This window comes from Protopterus annectens, chromosome 6.part0, assembly GCF_019279795.1.
Source record: "Protopterus annectens isolate FY-2018-M chromosome 6.part0, PAN1.0, whole genome shotgun sequence".
Taxonomy (NCBI): domain Eukaryota; kingdom Metazoa; phylum Chordata; order Ceratodontiformes; family Protopteridae; genus Protopterus; species Protopterus annectens.
In genome coordinates, this window is record NC_056737.1 from 1036919589 (window position 1) to 1036945450 (window position 25862).

Below are 25862 nucleotides of genomic sequence, written 5' to 3' on the forward strand. Positions count from 1 at the left end.
CAGTAAGAGACAGAGAGAGATCTTCCCTCAACAGTCTTCTTACGCATTCAGTGCAGTAAGTACAGACAAATACAAAATTACTCATTTCAGACCTGAAACAAAACAAATAATAGAGATTTATAGTCTTAACCAAGAAAGAATGCTCTGAGAAACTCTTAACATTAACATGCAAGTTCTATTAATTATAACAGACCTGTTTCAATTGTTTCTGCAAATTTCTCAAGTCCTTCAATTGGTTGCGGCCCTTCACTTTGATCATCTGTAAACTTCTGACTAAGACATTCTTTTGCGAGCTGCATACTACTGGTCATAAAGCTTGACCAGTACATTGGCTCAGAACCAGATGCTGTAAAAGGTAAGAAAGAAATTCAGTAAGTGTGGTACTTTTCTTATGAAAAAAGAAAAACAAATCAGCTATAAAACGCAAACATCAGACGAACCTTAACTTATACTGCCGGCGTACACTACAGCTCTATTAACTAAATAACTCTGCATAAATATATATGATGTGAAATTAATGGAAATACTGATGGAAAATAAACAAACAGCTAACTTGCTGCTTCAGAGTCAAAATCCTCAACTTTGTCACAACAATAAAGTACAGTTTTGTACCTACCACAAATGTAGATGTCCGATAGATATGCAACTGCAGTCCTGACATATGGGTTGTCCTGCCCTCAGGCAGCCCCTCGGTCGGCCGGATTCCAAAGTCTGGGTCCTGCGTCGGCCGATGTCGCCTTCTCCCCGACGTCAGAACGGCAGGAGTATAAAGGCATCCGCCGACGCCATCTTCTTCAGTGTTTCTTGCCCCAGATGCCAGGTGCCCTCCAAGGAAGGCTAAATTTTGTGAATGGATATGCCAAAAAATTCCAAACATGCACAACAGTAATAAACAGATACACCATAACAGATATCCCCAGCAAAAAAGGAGAGGGGGAATGGACCCAAGGAAAAAGCAGAGGGGTAGGAGGGAGGGAAAATCTGACTGCAGTTGCATATCTATCGGACATCTACATTTATGGTAGGTACAAAACCGTACTATGTCCTTCAAGAATGCAGCTGCAGTCCTGACATATGGGTTGAATACCATAGCCAAGCTGGGGGTGATAGGATCTAAGCAAGGGATGGTGTAGCTAGAAGACCCTGCAGGACTGCAGAAGCAAAGCCTGCTCGGGATCTGGAGTATAAAGGCAGGTTGTAGTGTTTGGTGAATGTATGCACGGAGCTCCATGTAGCAGCCTCTAGAATGTCCTTTGTAGCCACTCCTCTTAGGAAGGCTGTGGATGTGGCTATAGCTCTGGTTGAGTGTGGCCTGATATTGGCTGGCACACCCTTTCCATGGAAGGAATAACAGAATCTGATGCAGTGTCCAATCCATTTTGAAATTGTTTGTTTGGAGACTGCCTTTCCTTGCACTCCGGCAGCATAGGCTACAAATAGTTGGTCAGACTTCCTGGTGGTCTTTGTTCTGTCCAAGTAGTAGTGTAATTGTCTGTGTATGTCTAAAGTATGCAGCAGCTTTTCCCCTTTATTTTGAGGCTTGGGAAAGAAAGTAGGCAGGTGAATTGCTTGATTTAGAGACACCCTGGATATCACTTTTGGCATGAATGAAGGATTGGTCCTTAGAGAAACTCTGTCCTGATGAAAAATGAGAAAGGGAGGAACTGCCATGAGGGCCTGTATCTCCGAGACTCTTCTTGCTGAGGTAACTGCCAACAGGAAGACAGTTTTCCAGGAGAGAAATTGCATTTCTGAAGATGCTGCTGGTTCAAAAGGAGGAAGAGTTAATTTTTCCAAGACGTAGTTGAGGTCCCATGCAGGAACTGGTGGTTTTCTGGGAGGTTTGATATTCTTTATCCCTCTTAGAAACTGTTTTAGCAAGGGATGCAAAAACACAGGTGGGTCACAGTTGTAATTTGCTGAGATTGCTGAAGCGTGAATTTTAAAAGAATACGAGAGGCCACTTTGCAACATTTCTGCCAAGTATTCTAATATCTGAGGTATGCTCATCACTGATGCATCCTGGCCCTTCTTGGCATTCCAGATGATGAATCTCTTCTACTTGGTCGAATAGGTTTTTCTGGTGGAAGGTCTGCGTGCTTCCAGCAAGATTTCCTGAACCTTTTCGGAGAGGGGGACATGGGTCAAAGTCATGGAACCCTCCAGACTGTCAGGTGTAATGTTTGCAGGTTTTGATGAACAGTCCTGTAATTGTGTTGAGTCAGTAGCAGAGGCCATTGGGGCAAGGGCCACGGTTTGGTGTGAGTTATGCTCCGTAGCAAGGGATACCAATGTTGCCTCGGCCAGTCTGGAGCGATCAATATTCCTTTTGGTTGCTCTGCTTTTGTCTTCAGTAACACCTTGGTGAGTATTGGTAGAGGCGGGAATGCATAGATTTTCAGGGTATTCCAGCTGAAGGAGAGAGCATCCGTTCTCCAGGCTAGAGGATGGTGTGTCCTTGAGCAGAACCTGTCCAGGTGGTGATTGAGATGAGAAGCAAAGAGATCTATGTCCGGTCTTCCCCATGCAGTTGTTATTTGTGAGAAAATGTGTGGATGTAGCATCCATTCGTGTGGATCCATGAAATTTCTGCTCAACCTGTCCGCCAGAACATTGTCCTTTCCCGGAACAAACTGGGATTGCAAATGGATGTTCAGTTTCAGGGACTTTTCCCAAAGAGCCATTGTTAGTCTGCAGAGGGGATACGAGTGAGTGCCTTCTTGTTTGTTTATATACCACATGACAGTGGTGTTGTCTGTCCTTATTAGCAGATGGTCTTGTTGAAGAGATTTTCCAAAGGCTTCTATTGCATGTATCACTGCCAACATCTCTTTTTGATTTATGTGCAGAGGCATTTCTGTGGGAGTCCATTGACCTTGAATGCATCTGCCCTCCATGTGTGCCCCCCATCCATGATCTGAGGCATCCGTTGTAATGGTTTGACTTGCTTGAACTTTGCTGAAAGGCATGCCTAGGTTTAAATGGCTTGCTTGAGCCCACCACAAAAATTCCCTTTGTAGGCATGGAATGAGTGGTATTACGTCCTCTAGGTTGTGGCTGTGTTGAGACCATAAGCTTTTTAGGTACCATTGTAGCTTTCTCATGTGTAGTCTTGCCAGAGGAATCAGAAGAATGCAAGATGCCATGAAACCCAGGGCCTGCAGGATCTTCCTTGCGGTCAGCTGGGTAAGTTTTGCTAGGCTTTTGAAGTAATCTGGTAAATGCTGTTGTTTCTCCTCTGTGAGGAAAGCCATTTGTGATTGTGTGTCCAGTTTTGCTCCTAGAAAAATAATCTTTTGGGATGGCAATAGTCTTGATTTTTGAATGTTGACTGTGTATCCCAAAGCCTGTAGCAACTGAATGACATAGACCAAGTTTTTTATCAAGGTTTGTTTGCTGTCTGCTTGTATAAGGCAGTCGTCCAGGTAAGGGTATATTTGAATCCCCTGGAGTCAACAATGTGCAACTACTGATGCCAGGCATTTCGTGAATACTCTGGGTGCAGTAGATAAGCCAAACGGCAATGCTGAGAATTGATAATGCTCTGTTCCTGCAAGAAATCTGAGGTATCTTCTGCAACTGTGTCTGATTGGGACATGCAGGTATGCCTCCTTGAGGTCCAGAGTAACCAGCCAAGACACCTTGCCCAGCATGGGAAGGAGTTGCTGTAACGTTAGCATTTTGAATTTTGGCACAATGAGAAAGGTGTTTAGAACTGACAAATCCAGTATAGGCCTCCATTGCTTTTCTTTTCTTGGAACAAGGAACAGTCTTGAATAGAATCCCTGGCCTTGTTCCTGAGGAGGAACCTTTTCTATAGCTTTTATTTGTAACAGCTTTGAAATTTGTAAGAGAGCCTCTGCCCTTTGATTTTGTGGCAGGTTTGGCATGCCTTGTCTCGTTGGTAAGGTGTGGAAGTGGAACCTGTAACCTCTGTCTATTATGTCCAGAATCCATTTGTCCTTGGTTAAAATGTGCCAGTTCTTTGAGAATAAGGATAATTTTCCGCCTAGAGGTGCTTCTCTTTGAGCCTTGGTAGGCAGAGTGAAAGTCAAGTCATTGTGATTGTTCCTGTGGTGCGGGTGAACTCTCTGGGCCACTTCTCTGATTTGGTGGCTGCCATTGGCGGCCCCTATAGGAGCCTCGGTATTGCCCTCTACCTCAAGCACGCCTGTTTTTTCCCCTTTGAAACTTGTCTGAATCTGGAAAGGACCAATTTTTTGAAGGCCAATTCCTGCTGAATCTGGGAGGCTGAACCTGGAGGAAATCCTTGACAGTCTGTACTGATTTTGCCTTTTCCTCAATAGACTTCAATACATCCTGTGCATTAGTACCGAAAAGCTTCTGTTTTTCCAGAGGTGCATCCAGGAGCTTGACTTTAACATGGTCTGGCAGTGGCTGTTCTTTCAACCAAGCATGTCTACGTATAACGGCCCCTGTCATGGCTGCCCTACATGAAGCCTCCAATGCATCATAACCACACTGAAGAAAATGATTGCTAACCTGCTGAGTGTTATGAACCAAATCCCGCAATGCCTTTCTATCTATAGGCTCAGGAGAGGCCAACTTTTTCTGCAAATCATCCATTAAGTAATCCTGGTACTGAAACATATGAAAAAGGCAGTTGAGAGACCTCATGGCAAGGGTGGAAGAGGTATAAACCTTTTTGCCCCATCTCTCTAGGGACCTAGCTTCCCTGTCAGCGGGCAGAGGGTTTTTGGCCGAGGAAGTAGCCACTCCTTTGGGGCCCTGTGAAATAGTTTCTAGATCCACAGAGTGGGCCTTAAAGAGATGCTTATGGGTTTCAGGGACCCTGTAATATCTGTCAGGCTTGATAGGAGCAGGAGGGAGTGAATCAGGCGAAGCACTGGAATCTGAGAATACATCATCAAGGACATCCAACACTGGAGGGATAGCTAAAGGTCTGTGTTGGGGTAGCTTAAGGAAGGTATGTAGCCTTTTCCTGGAGTCAGAAAATTCCTGACCCTGCCACTGAAAATGTTCTCTCATGGAGTGGAGAACTTCGCCAAAAGAAATGTCCTTGGGAGGGGAGGCAGAGGGAAGTGAATCCTCAGCATCCGAGTCCTCATAGGCCTGGAAGGATTCTTCCTGGGTATCTGAGTGCTCTGAATCCCCAGAGGCTTCATCTGAAGAGAGGGTGTCTGTCTGCTCAGTTCTAGGCCTTTTATCTGCAGGCGGCTGAGAACCTCTGTCTGGGTGCGGCTGAGAACCCCTGATAAGAGAGATTAGATCTGCAGCAAGAGTCATGATCTGTCTATCAGAAGAGGGGCCCTGAGAAGTAGATTTAGGATGGGCCTTGGCCTGACTGGCAGCCTTGGCACGTGCAAAGGCCTTGATGGACATGGATACCGGAGGCCTAGCTGCCCCACATGCAGGGGTAACCTTATCCACAGGAATGGTGTCGGGTAAATCCAGACCTTCGGTTTCTGGAGGAAAATCAACAACCGGCACCGTTGAAATCTCCGGGACCGAAGAACGCGTTAAAGTGGTGTCGTCGGCCTGGGGCGGTGGAATTACCGCTTCCGAAGGGACCGATGCACTCACAGAGGGCTTAGGCATGGTATCGGTGGACGATGCGGGCCAAGGATGTCGGTCCCGGTCCTTGCGTTTTTTGGTAGATTGTGCTGTCGGTAGTTCCGACGGCATGATATAAGCGAAAGATTCGCCAAAAAAGTCTTCGGCAAATTCTGCCCGGCGCCTGAGTGTGCGCTTATTAAAGCAAGCACAGGCAGCACAGGCCGAGACGTCGTGGTCTGGGCCCAGGCAAGGGAGGCAGTAAGAATAGAAGTCCTTATGAGGTATTTGTTTACCATAAGACAAACAATTATTAACCTTTTCACTTTTTTCTGACATCGGCTGAGGCAAGAAAAAATGTTCCCCAACGGGGTACTTAGCTTTTAGATGACTTCGGTATTTGAAAACACAGGAGCTGACCAACCGGCACTTGCGAACTGCTTCTGCTTCGGGCACTGCGCGGCAAGAAAGACTGAAGAAGATGGCGTCGGCGGATGCCTTTATACTCCTGCCGTTCTGACGTCGGGGAGGAGGCGACATCGGCCGACGCCGGACCCAGACTTAGGAATCCGGCCGACTGAGGGGCTCCCTGAGGCAGGACAACCCATATGTCAGGACTGCAGTTGCATTCTTGAAGGACATCTGTTACTTAACAAGCACTGCAGAGCAACTTGGGCAGGAAGAGAGCAGAAAATGCAAATGATCATTTAGGTTCATAGGTGTTTACTAGGCTAACGACCACAAGGACCTTTTTAAGTCTAGCCATGCATCCCAAACCTCTGACAAGTTCTGATACCCTTGATAAGTATAAGCAGGGTTTTGGGAGATAAAAAATTTACAAGCAGAGGCCTGGGAGATGAAGCATTTACAGGCTGAATGTGGCCGTTAGAAACATAGGTGCCAAATCAGGGGTGAATTTCCTGTTTCCCCATCCAGTTGCACTTGAATTGGGTTAGCGAGGAACTCTGCTTCACATGGATGGGGAGCATGCTCCATAGACAGGGTAGTCTCTGGGATGCATACCTGTCTCTCCAGCAGGTCCTATTTATATCACAGGCTAGCTTTGCCTTTAGAACGGGTAATTCTGGTACTGTTTGTTTTGTGGATATGCAGGAGGTCCATCAGAGTGAGGTCTGACAATGCCCTGTATGCCAGGCATATATCTCCCCTCAAAAGCCTGTAGGAAACAGAATACAGGGACATGACCTTGAGGTGGTCTGCATAGAACATTCTACTTATGCCCCGTATTCTTTTAATGAGGAACCTATATGGATGTCCCAGTTTTTGGACATGCCTGGTTAGGTACACACCGAAGGGGGGCATTGTACTCAATGATAGGTCTGATGAATGCTGAATACAGTGGAAGAATTACTTCCTTGGACTTCAATGCCATACCTTTGTTTATAAGTTACGCAACATAGAATGCTTTTCTCACTACTGTCGACACGTAATGGTCAAAGGCTAGATTACTATCTATGTGTGTCCCTAAGTCCCTGACTACTGGGTCAACTCTAAGGGGTGTGTTGTCAATATGATAGTTACCAGGGGTGGATGACTTCTCAAAGGATACTAATATGCATTTCTTGGCATTTAGTTTTAGTCAACGGCTCTGATACCAGTTGTCTGTGTCCGAACCCTCTTGGAGAACATCTGTGTCAGTGTGGGATTCAATGACAGCTCTGAGACTACTGACATTGGCCTTCACTTCTGAAAAGTAAATGTCAAAAAGGAGTGGTCCAAGGACTGATCCCTGAGGGACTCCACTTGTGACTCACCTCCTTATAGAGGTGGACTCCCCAATTCTAACTTCCTGGGTCCTGTCTGTTAGCCAGCTATCTATTCACTGGGTGACATTCAAGTTTGTACCAAACCTCTTGAGTTTGTCAACAATGCCTGTAAGAGGTATTGTCTCAAATGCCTTGGCCAAGTCAAGGTAGACCGTGTAAACAATTTTTCCCTCATCCATAGCTTTGGTTACCCTCTCAAAGAAGTCCACCAGGTTCAGTAGGCATGATCTGCCCTTGACACAACCAAACTGGGTTGGGTCCAGTGACAGGAGGTTTACTATATCTCTATTTGATAATTTCCATGATAATTCTTTCCATGGCTTTACATACAGGATTACTGAGACTTATGGGTCTGCAGTTTCCAGGGTCTGTAGATGACCCACCTTTGTGCAGAAGGATGACCGTTGTTGTTCTCCATTTGTGAGGCATGAAGCCTGCTTGGAGGCTACAGTTAATAATTCCAGAGGCCCTAACAGGTCATGGTTCATGCTATTTAGAAGGAAGTCAGAACGGAGAGTTAATAAGTCAGCAAGCAAAGGAGAGTAATATCTCTGAAATTAAATTCATCCTCAAGTCTTGGTGAGTACCTTCACGAGGTGGACCCTGTTTTTCACAAAATTTCTCCAAGACGACACTGATATATAGACTGTATTTATATAGGATACATCATGGACAGAAGTAGGTCAAAAATTAAAAAAGATAGCTAAGTGCACAAGACCCACACTGGTGCCAGGACTGGAAAAAACATGACAGTGTAGAATCCTCAAAATACAGAAATATTCCTACAATGGGGTCAGGCTGGGCCCAGGTGGAGGATGGGCCCCCTGTTGTAGAAGGAAGTAGCAGTCCACAAAAATCACAAGAAGTGACAGGCCAAAGAAGAGCCATAAAGACGACAGAGTGGACTATTGAGGATAAGAAAGAAATTATGTATTGTTACTACTATGCAAAAAGCCCAGAATTTCCAGACACAAGATATACAAAAAGACTGAGAGAGAAATTAGGGGAAAGAAAAATACTTCCACAAGAAAAACTGCTAGAAGCTTCAAATAAAAATTTGTGTTCATTAATACAAAAGATTTGTGAAAAAGAGTATATACACCAAGAAACTTTGATCTGTTTGGAAAAAGAAGCAACTGAGGAAGTGAAAAAATATAAACAACAAAAGCTAGAGATTTTTGAAAAGTATAAAAAAGAAATATGGACATGGGAAAGAAAGACAGACTGGATATGGTGCAACATTTACTCCAAAGTGAAAGCCAAATTAATCAATATAAAGAAGGCCCCAAAGATATTCAAAGAGAAATACAGGTAAAGGCATCCAGATATGGAACATTTCACAATTAAAAAAAAAGATATATCACAAAGAGGGAATATAGAAAAGATTAGTAAAGTAGAAGTTAATAAAAATAGAAGATGAAGTTATGGAATGCCTGTGAAGTGAAGGATTTGATGTAGAAGTTCTAAGACAGGTTACATCACAGCATGTTGGAACAACTTCCCAAAGTTAAGGAGAAACAGGAAGATCAGGAGACATCTGAAGAAGAAATATGGACATGGGAAAGAAAAAGAGATTTAATATGGTGTAATATATACGCAAAGAAGAAAGCAAAACTAATCAATGCAAAAAGAGCAGCACCAAAGGTATCTGAAGAGAAATACATGCTGAGGAATCCGGATAATGAAAACTTTACAATACAAAAAATAAGAAGACAAAGAGGAAAAAGCAGAAAAGGAGTTTAGTAATGGATAAGTTAAAGAAATAGAAACTGAGATTATGGAGTATCTGTGAAGTGAAGGACTCAGTTTAGAAAATCTTATTCAGAAAACACAACAGGATAGAGCAATGGACATCTAAATTACGGAGAAACCAGTGGAACAGGAAATAATTGGTCAGGTGCCATATGAAGATATTTTGGAGTCTTCCACAGGAAACCAGTATAAATCTTCACTTAAAGCAGGACAGCAAGGAAACTGTGGAAACTCTGATGCAGTCAATGTTGAAAAGTGATAGGCCAGTGAGTTCCCATATGGCAGAGCAACGGATGGCACAGGATGAAACTGAAGAGAATTTGCCACATGAAGATGTTACAGAACTTTTACAAAATGCTCGAAGGAAATGGAAAACAAAAAATATGTCCTCAGTTTAGAAGAAAATGAGTTACGAGAAGAGTTGCTTGAATTAATAGACACAGATAAATATATTAAGAGCAATGAAGGAAACAGACTGCAGAGGATCAATAAAAGTCAGAAGTCTGATAAAACAAATGAACACCGTAATTAGGACTGTCCATAGAGATCCATGCGATATAACAGAAGTAAAAAGGTTATATTATTGTGCAGCAAAATTAATAGCTGTTCGACCACAAGAACACAAGGTAGTAAAGGAAAGGAAGGGGAGAAATTGAGTACCATCATGGAAGTATCGAAAATAGAAAAAGTACAGTTGTGTACACTTACCATAAATGTAGATGTTCGAGTGTATTCACTGTTGCAGTCCTCACATATGGGTTATCCAGCTCCCCGTAGCCCTCAGTCGGCCTGAATACCAGAGTCCTTGGTATATGACATCGTCTGCCGCCGGTTGTAAAACTGATGTCAAAACGTCAGGTATAAAGGGAGGCAGCCAACACCATTTCCTCAGTATTTCTTGCCTTAACTGTCAGGAGCCCCCAAAAGAAGGCTAACCCAGGAAGGTAGCACCCTGGACACGTCATACAATAAATAAAAATATATATAGTCTGTGCCTTAGGAAAAAAGAGGGAATGGAGTGTGGGAAACCGGGACTGCAACAGTGAATACACTTGAACATCTACATTTCTGGTAAGTGTACACAACTGTACTATGTTCTTCGTGTTTCAGTGTTGCAATCCTCACATATGGGTTGATTCCCAAAGCCCAGGAAAAATGACAAAGGGTGGAGGAAGGATCACAGATTAAGGACTGGTAAGAAGGCCCTGCAAAACTGCAGAGGCAAAACCAGCCCTGGATTTAGAAAACAAAGGTAAATTGTAATTCTTAGTGAAAGTACGGACAAAAGACCAAGTAGCCTACTAAACCGAGGAAGCTGAACCTGAAGGATCTTTTACAGCATGCATAGATTTTGCCTTATCCTCCAACTTTTTCAGTACCTCCTCAGCCTTATTACCAAAAAGATTGTCCTTGTGCAAAGTAACATCCAGCAATTTAGACTTAACAGGTTCAGAAAGAGGCTGCTCCCTGAGCCAAGCATGCCTTCTAATTACAGAACCAGTGGCTGCCGCTCTGCAGGAGGCCTCCAAAGTGTCAAAACAACAATGAAGTGAATGCTTATTAACTGAAGTAGCAGAATTCAGTAAGTCTTATAAATCTTTGTTCTCCATCATGGAAGAAATATTTTCAAGTTTAGTCTTAAGAGCCTCCAAAGTATGCTGCTGATACTTAAGCATGTGAAAAAGACAATTCACGGATCTAATGGCAAGAGTTGCAGAGGTATAGGCATTTTTTACTCCACCTGTCCAAGGCTCTAGACTCCTTATCAGAAGGCACAGGGTTTTTAGAAATAGTAGCCTTAACACCCTTGGGGCCTTGATAAATAATTTCTGGATCAGCAGTAGGGTTTTTAAAAAGGAATTGATGAGATTCAGGAACCCTATAATACTTATCAGGTTTTCTGGGGGCAGGAGGAACAGAAGGAACATAATTAGGAGTTAAAGAATTTCCCATGAAAACGTAATCCACAACTTCCAAAACTGGAGGTATAGCCAGCGGCTTATGCTGTGGCAAATCCAAAAATTCCCTGATTCTTTTCTTAGACTGTGGAAAATCCTGACATTCCCATTTAAAATGCTCCCTAAGGGTATTCAAAGTATCCCCAAAGGAAAAATCTTCTGGAGGGGAGGCAGAAGAGATACAGTCCTCAGCATCAGAATCCTCAAAGCCAGAAAAAGGTTGAGAATTTCCTTCTTCACCAGCAGACATACTGGAAATCTCAGAATCTGAGAGACAAAACATCAGGAGATAATTCCCTATCCCTCTTTGAAGGGAGGGGGGAGATGAGAGCCCCTGATCAAGAAGAAAAGATCACTAGCCATCTTTACTAACTGGGACTGAGGCACAGGAGGGGAGGCCGACGCCTGTTTGTGAGCAGTTTTGTGGCTGGAAGGTTTACTAGCAATCCGGAAGGACTCGGGAGGCCTAGCAACTGCAGAAGTCTGAACTAAGGTAGTCGGTCTGGTTCTGGTCTCATGTCAAAAAGAAGAGGTGTCAGAAGCCGGTGCCTGCAAAGCAGCTCTGGATCCATCTGAGGTGGCGACAGGCATAGGGTCTGAAGACGAAATAGCAACCTGCGGCATGGAGGACTCCGTAAAGGTCTCGGCAGAGGCTTGCAGCTGAAAATCTGCGGACTGTAGGGGCTGCAAAAGTGCCTCACTGACTACTGCTGTGCTGACGACCAATTTCACCGGTGCGTCGTCAGCAGATTTAACCCTAGGCCTGTCGCGGTCCTTGTCTTTGCGTTTCCCAGGTATATCCGAAGTCGGGAGACCAGAAGACGTCATACCGACAAACTTAGGCCAGACACTGAAATGCTTATACAAAATCTTAGCTCTACGGCATATGGTACGTGGGTTAAAGGAAGCACAGAGACTGCAGTTAGGGATGTCGTGCTCAAGGCCCAAAACAAGTTATACAGTAGGAATGGAAATCACAGTGTGGGATATGTTTTCCACAGGCAAGACAGTTATTAACTTTATCTGACATTCGTTAAAGCAAGAAAAGAGGATCCCCAACGGGGTACTTATCTGAAGGCGTCTTCAACTTGGTAGTCGGAAAGCAAAACGAAGGTAAACGGCCAACCGGCGCTAGTGCGAATTGCATTTGCTTCGGGCTCCGTGGCAAGAAAGACTGAAGAAATGACGTCGGCTGCCTCCCTTTATGCCTGACGTTCTGACATCAGTTTTACAACAGGCAGCAGTTGACATCATATACCAAAGACTCTGGTATTCAAGCCGACTGAGGGCTACCAGAAGCCGGATAACCCATATGTGAGGACTGCAACAGTGAAACATGAAGAACTATAAAGCAATTAAGACAAAAAGGGTTGCTATTAGAAGAGTACAGAAGAGGAAACAAATGAACGAAAATGCTTAGAAAGACGTGATAAAAGCAATGTGCAGTATTAGAACAGATCAGGATCTATCATGCACTACTGCAAATAAACTAAAAATCTCAGCACAGGCAGAAAAACGTAGAAGATATGCATATAAATATAAAGGAAAAGTACAAAATGATTTATTGATGATCCAAAAAAGTTTTATAGAGAACTGGGAAACAAGGTAAAAGGAATTGAAAGATTACCAAAAAAGAAGAAACAGATACCATTTTGGAGAAGTATTTATGAAAATCTTGGGGAACATATCAAAGACCCTAAATGGATAGAAGTAAAACAAGAAATGTACAGGTACATGATAAGAAAACTGGATGAAGTAACAGCCAGAGAGATTGAAACAAAGTTAAGAAAAGCTTCTAATTGGAAAACCCCAGGCCCAGATGCCGTACTTAACTTCTGATTAAAAGTATTAACATCTCTGCACGAAGATTTACCCATGAGTATGAAGTACTTATATTTGCACCCCGAAGAGATACCAACCTATCTAACAGAAAAACATTGCTTCTTCTTAAGATTGAACCTGCAAGCTACACTAAAAATTATAGACCAATAACTTGCCTTCCGACATCGTACAAATTATACACTGGAATTGATGCCTACAGAGTTTATTGTCATTTAGAAGAAAATTCAATTATGGCAATAGAACAAAAGAAAGTCATATGGAACAAAGGATTATTTCTTGTTAAATAAAGTGATAGTGGAGAACTGTAAAAAGGGGAAGAATTTAAGTAAGGCATGGATTGACTATAAGAAAACAAAGTTGCAAAGTTTGCCACAAACTCTAAATATCACACACACCACTGTCCTAGAATTAAACTGGCTTGAACTACCCAATCAACTTGCCTTTATTCAGCTATCCACCTTGCACAACCTTATTTTCAAGCCTACTACCTGCCCTGCCCTGCACTAGCCAATCTAATCGCACCTTACACACCAAATCAATCCCTACGTTCAGAAGACAAAAATGTCTTTGCTATCTCAAAACCCACAAGAAAACCTGGTCACTCTCTGTAGTCATACTCTGTCGCTATACATTGGAATTCACTACCTCTAGCTACCAGGTTTATTCCTGGCCTAACCCATTTCAAAGCCTCTTTAAAAATCATCTCAAAAATACATGGCTCTGCTCCTGCATAAAGCCTGTCTAATGCTCAGGTATTCCTCTTCTCTCACATTTCAATCCCTCACAGACTGCAAGATCCTAAAGCTCTTCTAACTCCTTCTCTGCTTCTATACCATATCCTTACGCTACTGCTCAGGCTTTATTGCTTCTATTCTTCTTAACTCTCTCACACTATATGTCTGCATCACTAACTTTCTGGCTGCTATTTCTATATCATGTATGATGAGAGTGACTAAATTTTTTTCAGATGACATAAGAATGTCATTTGGTCTTGATAAATGTGCAAAAGCAACCTTTAAGGCAGGAAAACTCTCCACCACCAAGAAAACATCAGTTTGGGACATGAATGTGATATAAAAGAACTTGAGCAAGAGAGAGTGTATAAATATTTGGGAATTGATGAAGGATCAACAATAAAACATGAACAAATGCGGATAAAACTTAGTAAGAAATACTTTACAAGACTTAAATTAATCCTGAAAACAGCTTTGACATCTAGGTACAAAATTCAAGCTATAAACCAATTTGCTCTTCCACTCCTAACTTAAAGTTTTGGAGTGACTGACTGGCCCCAAAGCGTGTTGGACAGATTAGACAGGAAAGCAAGAAAGATGCTTCATGCTCACCAAATGATTTATAAAAGTTAGTGCATAGCAAGATTATATATTCCCTGTTCTGATGGAGGTATGGGCCTCCTTGAAATTGACTACATGTATAGATCTGCAATCGTGGGACTGCAAACATATCTGCTGACCTCACACAACCCAAACAGAGTGAAAGTTCTGAAACATGAGGAGAATAAATCTAAGATGACTTCCCTGCTTAGCCTAGCAGCAGCATATCAGTGTCAAGCAGGAATGGTAATCAAACCATAATTAGATAAAAATCAGGCAGCAACCGAGTGTGCCAAAAAAACAAAAGAAAGAATATAAGGTGATGGACCAGATGAGAAGGCAAGAAATGTGGAAAATGCAAAAATACAGTTGCAAGTATAGAAAACGTCTGGAAGAACCTCATGTTGATCAGGATCAAACGCAGGAATGGTTAAGGAGAGGCAAATTCAAACCAAGAGATGAAAGGTTAATATTAGTGGCCCAAGATAGTGGGCTATGTACACATTGGTTTACAAAGTCCATTGAACATGTGGGAGAAACAGACAAATGTAGGTTCCAATAGTAGAAGGAGCAACAGGTCTTATAAAAAAGAATCTACAATCGTATTTAGATATGCTACCAATACACGTAACTCCATATGAATTGCAGAAGGAGTCACTACTAGGCACATTGCAGGTGCTGAGAACAACAACTTGAGGTCCAGATCCAGTATAGCTGCACTCATGGTTGGTGTACTGACTATCTGGTCCAGGGAGTTTGTACTTACAAAATCCATAAAAACAAAATGAAAACTCCAGCAAAGCTAGAACTTCCACTGAGTGACCTCTCAAACCTCTTGTATCAGATTCACATGGGATATATGCAAATGATCCTTATGAACATCAGGTGTTTCAGCTCACTGGCGATTCTGAATGCCCATGACTTGTTTTGTCATTTTACTCGACACTCACTGGACAGTCACTCAGTGGAAGTTCTAGCTTTGCTGGAGTTTTCATTTTGTTTTTACTGACTGATTTTTCAGTGACCTTCTCACTCATTGTTTTAGTTTGTTGTTTGGGATATTTTTGCAGTGATCCTAATGATAATGGACATCAGCTGGGTATAACAGCCCTGTGTTTCTAATGCTTAGTCAAACACTCTGCTTGTGCTGTGCTGACGAGGTTATAACAAGGCCAAAACATGCATATCTACAGCTAGTAGGGTTTGGCTGTATTGGCCTGAAATTGTCCAGTAAAATGACGAAACAAGTAATGGGCATTCAGAATCGCCAATGAGCTGAAACACCTGATGTTCATAAGGATCATTTGCATATATCCCATGTGCCTCTAATACAAGAGGTTTGGGAGGTCACTCAGTGGAAGGTCTAGCTTTGCTGGAGTTTTCATTTTTGTTTTTACTGAATGGTTTTTCAGTGACCTTCTCACTCATTGTTTTACTTATAAAATTCAGGAATCTCTGTGTCTGTGCGTATCGTATAGGATTTCCAGTTAATAGTGGGGTAATTAAAGTTACCCATGAATATGGTATTGGGTTGGATGGTTAGTGTTTCTAATAAGTTTAAATACATGGTATAGGTTTCCTGGGTCATAGAGGGGAGGTCTATAGCTTGCAAGGAAGTGGTTCTGGATTTTGCCCAAGGTGATTTGAACATGGAACAGCTCAAGTGCATTGTCCTGTTTGACCAGCCTTGAAGTATATTTATTTCTGATGCAAATAGAGACACTTCCACCTTTTGTCCCTGCCTGTGAAGTAGCTGGTCTAAATATGTGGAAGGCATTATACCTTTGCACTGCTGGTGTGCTCTCCACAGCTTTAAACCATGTTTCAGTGATTGCACAGATGTCAGCATTCTCTAGGGTGAAGAGAGCTTCTAGGGAGAGAAGTTTTTGTTTAGACTCCTAGCACTGAACAGTAATACCTTTAGATTTTCTTGGTTTTGATTTGCTACATCAGAAGTACTTTCAGTTTGGCATTGCCTAAAAAATAAAAGGATAAATAGCTTTAAATAAATAATAAACATACTACTATTGAACACAGTTTCTACTATGAAAAACAAACTGACTCTGCCAAGCTTTTTTTGTTTTTACGTGCAGACATCTGGATAAGAACTACTCCTTCAATATGGAAACAATAAACCATACCTGCCAAGAAATATGTTTAACAAAAGGCACATAGTACTTCGTTTTACTCAAAACGCATTGCTCTGCTTGTTCACCCCTTATAACACAATGGGAAAGTTTTACTTCCCAGCAAAGAGCTCTGCTCTCTAATCAGGAGGTAAAGCCTGATATATCACAGCGAGTCTGGCAGCCACACTGACATATGTATCAGTGCACCTACAGAATGTTCATGATATAATGGACACAATGCTTCCTTGCCACAAAGTGAAAAAACACATCTAAATCATGTTTTTAATATGTCATCAAATCTGTGGTATAAAACAACTGTCTGTAGTTATATGCACCCCTTTTTTTTAACTGATATACACCAATCTTGTGTGCTGCAAAAAACGATTACTTTTCAGTGTAACTGCCACAGCTGTGTGACATCAACTACACTCTTGTGATGCAATGTGAACATGTTGCACATACATGTGTAAGCACAAGTGTAATACGTGCCTGAAAAATAACCGCTAACTTGTATCAGTGTAGAAATAGAATGGGAATACAGTGGCATTATTTTTTTTTAAAATACAACAGGGTTGTGGGTAACACAAATTTAAACACATGGATTTAAAATCACCATAGTCAGGTAAACATAGTTAAAGATTCAATAATAAAGAGAATGAATCTTCAAATCAGACATAAAAAAGACATAACACTGCACTTGTAATTACTAGTTAAAGTTAACAAATTTAAAACAAGATGCTGAAATATAAGTTAAATATTTCGTAAATGCCTCTAAATAAAAATGCCAGTCTAAATTATTTTGTTTTTGTTTGGTAAATATTAATAATAAATGAAAAAAAATTCAGTAAAGTTGGAAAAACTGAGAGCTAGGATAAACTCTGTATCTCCTGTAGCCATAAAAGGACAAAGCAGGTATCAATAAATAAATAATAAAATAAAATAATGAACACTTTAAACACTTACGTAATTTCACCACGATGTAAAAAGTATCATGTAACCAATATAAAAAATTCAGCTTGCACAATATTTATAATAAGCATTAAAACACAAAGTAAAATGGTAGAAATACCATAAAGTAAAACGAATCCTGTGCTGAATGAACATGGCAGACCTTAACTATAATCGAGTACAATATTTTCAATGTATACTATAAACACTGGGATATAAAATGATTCTCTTCATTTGGAATCAGTTGGAATCCTGGATTAGGTCTTCAAGCAGGGATGTTACTGCCCTGCAACAACTATGCCAACAGTAATTTCAACTAATGTACTACAGAAACTGGCAAACTACAAGCAAAAAAAAGTGATCCTGTCATCTTTATAAAGATGACAGACGCAACACATCAAATGGCAGTAAGATGTTTGTCTCCTCAAAAAATAAACAAATCAAAAGAAAGATTTTCCCTCTCCAAATCCCGTCAAATGATAGTTTAAAGTACAGAAGCACAGAAACCATGCTGTATAAGTGACAACCAACCATGAGGTAAAGTGCAAGAAAGCAGCACTAAATACAAAAAGAAAGGCAAATGAGAGCAGGAAATACCCAATAATTTAGTCCCATTCTTCAAAAAAAAAAAAAAAGTCAACTAAACTAGTACAGAAACTATGCTGCTAGAATGACAACTAATCTCACAACAAAGTAAATCTCATCAGGCAAATACCATGACTGCCATTCTGGACGACATTTCAACCACACCACAAAAAAAATAAAAGCAAAGACCATTTGAAAAGGTGAACACACACTTGAAATGTTGGTCATGTTATCAGACCTAATTATTATAAAAACTGCTCCTATATTTACCAAAAAACTAAAGACTCCAACTTTTTATTAAAAAAATGTGTACTATGAAGAAATGTTAAGTTAGAGTAGTGTGGCAGACTAGAACTTTGTCAAGCTTGCCATGACATCTGAAGACATCAGGAAGAGCTGGCCAGGTATGACTAAACCTCACTATAAGACTCGCCTAACACACGTTATTCCTGTAATATAAAAATGCTCATTTCTTTTTATAAGCTAAGAAGGAATGTCCAAGGATCACTCTCTGTGCTGAAGGCAAATTTGCACAGAAATTCTACAATGAGAGAGAAAAAAAAGACAGACATGACTTCTTAATCTTCAGAAAATATCCATCTCCACGAATCCTGTCTAATCTTCTCATCTGGTATGAGAAGAAAAATAGAAGAACAGGACTGTCTCTGTTGGAGATGGAAGCAGAAGTTTGACCCCAAAGTTCAACATGCAACCATAAAATAATAGAAAATGCAAAACAGTTTACAAAAGAACTGAGATGGCTGCGGAAATGATTTACAGTCCAAAACTGTCTCCTCCAAATGCAACACTCCAGTCTTTTTTGTAGACTGAAGAATCAACAGACCGCCACACATTCCTGAAAATCAACTCCTTTCCCAATAATACTGCAAAAGAAGGGTAACCACTCATGTCCAAACACCTCCACCCCCATGACAGAAATATGAAATGCCCACTGTGTGTCACAGAGTACTGCTTAAGTATCATTAACTAAATGCTCACACACTGAAATGTAAGCTACACCAGTCTGCATAAAGTGCTAGCTCTTTTACAACTATTTCAATTTATTTTATTTTTTAAACAAAAACGTCTTTATTGAATTAACATTTATGACAGACAATCGTATATTTATATAAATGGAAACAAACCATGTTGACATATTTTCAGTTGCAAACATTATACATCACATATCATCTTTTATACAGTCATTGTCAATAGAACACCTTACAGCTCATTCAATTCTTGCCTTTCCCTAAACCTCAATTCTCCTCCAAAACTTTATTCTGCATGCGTTCTTCCCACAATTCCCATTTTTTCTATGTAATTTGCTTCTTCCCTTTTCTAAAGATCCCACTTCGTGTTCTTTTACCTCTGTTAACTATATTCACTACTTCTAATATGGTTAGTTGAGACTCTGATTTCCATTTTCCAGTAACTGTTTTTTTGCCAGCCACCAGAATCAAACTGAGCAAGGCCTTAAAATGTCTAAGCAATTCACATCCTGTAGCACAGCCACAAAAAAAACAAACAAACAAAAAAAAAACATTTCCTTACTAACATCAATTTGCTCACTCTTAATTCTGACAGGGTAGTCTGCAGAGATGTTTTTAAAGTCTGCCAACTCATAACATTCACAAAACATGATGTTTAGCTATAATAATAGACAAAACATGTGATGTGTAGAGCTTTAGTCTACTCCAACTACTTATCCATCACTCCATATCCCAACCATATCCCTTCTTTCTGTAATGCTGAACTTGTTATTGGCCTATTAAAACTAAACATCTATAAAAGCATCTGTATCATCGCCCTCTACATTCCTCCTGGCAATAACACTAACACCCTAGAAGGCATTCTCTCCTGGACCTCCTCCAATATTAAACTAGAAACCTACATCCTAGGAGACGTAAATACTGACTGGGGAAAAATCAATAACCCCAATTCCACATCAACAATTAACCTATTCACCTTTACTCAACTTACCACCTTCATTACTAGACCTAATAAAACCTACCCCCCTGGCTCCATACTTGAATGGATCCTAGTAACTCATCCTAACAAAACCATAACTTCAGGAGTCATTCCTGACTCTCTAGGAGACCACCTCCCTGCCTTCACCATTCAAGCTACTCCCTCGTCCTCACACTTCCATCAATACATTCCTACTCGCAACCTTACTAACTTTAACCCCACTACTTTCACTGATTCTCTTAAGCTAACCAACTGGAACCCCCTAAAAATTCTTCTAGACAACGCCATTGACTACTTTACTTCAACATTCCTAACAATCCTTAACTCTCTGGCCCCAATAAGAAATAAAAGAATTAAAACTAAAACCTCTCGTTGGCTCACCAAAGACACTAAAAACACCATGCTACAAAGAGATAAAACCTGGAAAATCTACCTCCACAATAACCAACCTGATACATTACTAAAATATAAACAGTTGAGAAACCTAGCCAAAAAACAAGTCATTAGAGACAAAAAGTCATGCTACTTAAAACTACAAGAAAATCATGCTAAAAATCCTAAGCAGTTCTGGAACTCTATTAATTCCCTCTTAAGGCCTGGAACAAAAAACAACCCCGGTCCTGACACTAGCAAATCTGACTCAGAAATTGCCACACTATTCAATACCTTCTTCACCTCCTCCACAGCTGAGCTTACTAAGACCTTTACCTACAATAACTCTCCTCTCCTCCCTGACCAATCCTCCCCTCTCTCCCCTCACCACCCTAATTTTGAACTTAAACCAGTCTCCACCAACCTAATAAAGAAACTTCTCTACAAATTAAAGCCTTGCTCTAATGCCCCTTATAGCATTCCATCCTCTTTCTTAAAAATAGCCTCAGATGCTATTGCTCTGCCTATCAGTATCCTGATCAATAGATCTATACTCGAATCTTACGTTCCCAAACTTTGGCGAATTGCATATATCTTCCCACTCCACAAGGGTGGCAAAAATAACAATGTCTCCGACTTCCGCCCTATAGCCATCCTCTCCCCTATCTCCAAAATTCTTGAAAAATGCATCCATCTACAGCTCTTACCATTCCTTACCAAATACCAACTACTTTCCCCCACCCAACATGGCTTCCGCCCAGGACATAGCACTTATTCTGCCCTTCTCTCCTTCTTACATACTGTCACATTTAGCCCGTGACTCTGGTCATTTAGTTTCTTCCATCCTGCTGGATCTATCTAAAGCTTTTGATACAATCTCCCATACCCACCTCCTGCATCATCTCTCCAACCTTAACCTTTCCCAAGAAACCCTTTCTTGGTTCTCCAGCTATCTTTCAAATAGATCCCAAGCAGTGAAATGGGGCCAAGCCACTTCCTCTTTCCTCCCTACTCCCACTGGAGTACCCCAAGGTTCCATACTAGGCCCTTTGCTATTCAACATCTTTATTAATGACTTCCATAAAGCCATTCCCAACTCCAAAACTGTCCACTACGCCGACGATTCCACTTTGATTTGCAGCACCAATAACCTAGCTGAGCTCCAATCTCTGACTCAAAATGCCTTCTCTACCACTGAAAACTGGATGCTCCTAAACCACCTGTCTCTTAATGCCAAAAAAAACAAGATCCTTCTATTCTCCCCTTCCAAAACTTCCCCCTCTAGATGAAAACTCCCTTCATATCACCAGCCTTAACAACTCACAAATAGAGATCGTACACTCTGCCAAACTTCTCGGTGTCACTATAGACAATCAGCTAAACTTTAGCTCCCATATTCAGCAGAATATCAAAAAAACACACATAAAACTTGGCCTACTTTACAGAAACAACCACTTCCTCTCTCCTTCCTCTAGGCTAACTCTTGCCTCTACCTATCTTCTTCCCTCTCTCATGTATGGCTCTCCCCTGTTCTCTAACTTATCTTCCACACCTACCTCCAAACTAGAGATATACTACAACAAAATTGCTAGATTTGCCAATAGTGCCAAATCCTCCTCTCGCCATTGCAATTCCCTTCACTCCCTAAACTGGCTTGAACTCCCCAACCTTCTTGACTTTCATCAATTGACCACAGTCCACAAATTATTATTCCAACCCTCAAACTGACCCGCACTATCCAACATACTGCAACCATGTTCCCCTCCTAGACCTCTTAGATCTTCTCACCAAAACCTGCTTACCATTCATAAACCTAAGCGCCCAGCAGGCCAGCTTCTCATATCCTTTACCCTAGCAAAAAAATGGAACGCTCTGCCCTCCTTTCTACGGTCCTGCAATAACCTCAATAACTTCAAATCTCATCTTCATTCTTACTTCTTCCTAAACAGGAAATGTAACTGCACTCTTCCATCCTTGCCTCTCAAACCCTCCTCTCCCTTCACTCCTGGCTAACCTCTCCCCTTCCTTACCCCACTCTCAATCACGTATTTGTTTCTCATGACTAATTATTACTTCCAATTATTTCTCTGTATACTCATTTTTCTCCTAAACTTAATTGTAAATGTATTGATTGTTTACTGCTTTGGAGATTAAAACCATATTGTTTGTATTTTTATGTATTTTTTTTTACTATGCATTTTTTACTATGATTGAAAAACATGTATCTAATAAACTTACTGTGGAGCTTTTCTCCCCGGGCCTCCACTGAAAATGGGCTCCCCAGCCCAGTGGACCTCCCTGGTAATCAAACTGAATAAATAAATAAATAAACATATGTTCCTATTTATCTCTTTCTTCCCCATCACACCATCAACATTTGCAATCAACCTAAAGAAAAATTCTTTGGAGTCTGCTTAGGGTATAAAAACACCTATACAAACACTTCCAAATAAAGATCCTTAATCTTCTAGACTTGGTTGCTTACTTGGGAGCCATACATATATCCTCCTATCGTTTCTTTGTGGATTGCTTTTCCAATCTCTCTTCCCCAGAGGTGTACTAATGCAGGGGCAGAGAGTACGGTCCGTCCCAGGAGCAAACAGTATGAGTGGACTGCAACCTTGCCTTTTGAAAGCTTTTCATATTTTAAATGTGGGAAGCTTAAAGTAAGACCAGAGCCAGATCGTTTAAGGGCATTTTTCTTTAAGAACACCCTCTGTCTGTGCGTCCCTGCATGCGTCAATGTATTCACACATCTTCTGCTTACTCCTTTTCTGCTTTCCGCATGGAATTTAAAATGAGATGGCTGCTGCCTGTGTTTGCGTGTGTGTGTGTGTGTGTGTGTGTGTGTGTGTGTGTGTGTGTGTGTGTGTGTGTCAGGTACATACTTCTCAACCTCTTAGCCCAAGAAATCTGGACAAAGCCTGACATAATAGGTGTACATAGGCCCAGAAATAGGGACAGCTTTTTAAAAAATACTCCTATAACCTTAGAAAGTTGCTAGAATAACAGGATATGTATTAAAATTAATTTTCTAAAGGATATGAAGTCTGAAACTCAAATGTATGACATAGGTTCATAGGATGATACTAGGCTATTGGCCAGGAGGCACTTATAAGCCTAACCAAGAATTTCGCCCATGTTCCCTCAAAGTTGGCACTGGTTTTCCCTGTCCAGCAGGGACACAGGTGGGATCCCAGGGGTATATTATATTTTTTCCTCCAGTCGTCCAGGTTCCTCTTAAAGACGGCTAGAGAGGTACTCTGCTCAACGTGGAGAGAATCTCTATTCCACAGACGGGGGAGTCTTTGGGACACAAATCTATCCCGCCAACAAGTTCTATTAATGTCACATACCAGGCTAAGGCCTTGCGTGTGGGTTGCACGAGTGGAGTTTGTCTTACAGATATGCAGCCCCCCTGCTTCCCCCCATCAGTAAACCAGGACATTCCCCTCTCCCCTCATCACTAGGGACCAGGTCCATAATGCCCTCTCAAAGGCAAAAAATACAGTCTCCATGGGACCAGATAAAATCCCTGGCTGTATGGTACATGAACTCAGGCATGAGCTCTCAGCTCCATTAGACACCCTATTCAACCAAAGCCCGAGCACCAGCTTCATGCCAGCTGAATGGAGGACAGCCACTGTTATCCCTCTACACAAATGTGGAGCTTCCAATGACCCAGGCAATTATAGGCCCATCAGCCTAACTAGCCTGATATGCAAGCCCATGGAACGCATTATCATGAACTCTATAAACAAGGACATTGGCAACCTCCAAACGCTTGACCCCACACAGTTTGGTTTTGTCAAAGGGAGATAATGCCTGTTAAACTTGGTCAACTTTTTTGAAACAGTCACCAAAGCCGAGGACGATGGTGCACACCGCCTACCTTGACCTAGCCAAAGCCTTTGATATTATTCCCCACTCAGGCATAACAGATAAACTCTGCCAGCTAGGCATCAACCCGTATGTTACCAGATGGGAAGCTAAATGGCTCACTGATCGAACTCACTCAGTCAAAGTAGGGAAAGCCAGCTCTAGTAGTAGACCCGCAATGAGTGGTGCACCCCAAGGATCAGTCTTGGGGCCTCTACTGTTTGGGATATTCTTTTCTGAAGTGCAAGCCAAAACCAGTGGTCTGTGGCTGACCAAGTTTGCAGATGACTGCAAGCTGGACGCAGTCTTAAATTCCCCTAGTGATGTGAACATCCTCCAAGAGAGCCTTACCCAAACTAATGACTGGTGTCAGGAGCATGACCTCAGACTGAATGCCAAAAAATGCATCATTACCCCCTTTGGGGAAAAATGTCATCCCCACTAATTATCACATTAAAAACAATGTACTAAGCATGCAATCAGTTGTGAGGGACTTGGGCATCCAGGTTGATAGCAACCTGACTTTTGACCACCACATTGCCTCCGTTGTACGGAAGGCTTTCTACATGGCCAACCTCATAAATAAGGGTATTTCATCCAGGAACAATGAGGTCATAACATCCTTGTATTCCTCCCTTATCAAATCCATTATAGAGTATAATGCCCCCTTCGGCATGCAACTTGCCAAGCACATGCAGCAGTTGGAGAGACCACAGAGGTTCCTGACCAGGAAAATCCAGGGTCTCAAACACCTATCCTATACAGATAGGCTAAAAGCCCTGTCCATCTACTTAGTTTCATACAGACTGCTCAGAGGTGACCGGTGTCTGGCACACAAGGCCATTTCAGACCCAGGCTTCATCATGGAGTTGTTGCATATCTGTAAAACAAACTCCACTCGCACAACCTGGACATTATTTATTAATTTCATTCCTCAGGTCATCCCAGTGATTTGCCAGAAAACCAAAAATTTAATGAGGAATGGACCGAAATTTTGGGGCAAAAATCTGGACATTCTGTGAAAATCTGGACAACTGAGAGATATGGTTAGGGATGGCAGGTTAGTTAATTTCCTCAAGCTCAAACCCTGTACCTTGGATACAGGAAGCAAGAGCCTGAACTGAATCCTCTATACCAACTACCAAACTAGTAAAATAATGAGTTTTGGTGCATTTTTCAAGAAATTATGAGCTTCAAGGGAAGAGAAGTTTACTTCTGCTCATGCTAAGTCTGTTTTCACTGTGCAACTGTTTTGCTTGGCAAATGGTCATATCGTAACAGGTAGCATACTTGATTTTGATACAGAAGGCTGTGGGTTCTACTTCCACAGCATATAGACGGATTGCTGATACTGTGTTGTACTTTAAGGGGTTGGGCGGTGGTGGTGCTGCTGCTGCAGTCCTACTTTGGATAAGATGCCTAGTAACTATGAACCTGTTGTCGGTTTGCCATCCATTCCATATTGTAAAACTACCAGCTTACCAATTCTTTTTTTTATGCAACATAGGCAGGCTAATCTTCAAGAGCAGAAGGTTCTGAATTTGTAGATGAAACACTGAAATATAAAGTTGTTTGCCAGCGGCAACCTCTTCATTAGTTACAGAGTTCTGTAATATGGAATTATTCAGATGACTTTTACTTCTGCAGAGATTGTGCATATTGACTGGGGTTGGTGGACTGTAATAACAGAAGTTTGAGTGGCCTTTTATTGTTGAAATGTTTTGAAATGGGCAGTTTTGTCATTATTGGGTCATACGTTTTGTTTTACTGCTT

The 25862-nt window shown here is 41.5% G+C and overlaps 1 protein-coding gene across 1 annotated transcript in view; it reads right to left on the reverse strand.

The window, feature by feature from the left end:
- Positions 1-25862, reverse strand: part of ATG2B (autophagy related 2B) — a 1825281-nt gene that overhangs the window by 1749056 nt on the left and 50363 nt on the right. The window contains exon 2 of the mRNA XM_044074646.1: positions 194-346. Within this exon, the coding sequence (XP_043930581.1) occupies positions 194-346 (153 nt within the window). The remainder of the gene's footprint in view (positions 1-193; positions 347-25862) is intronic.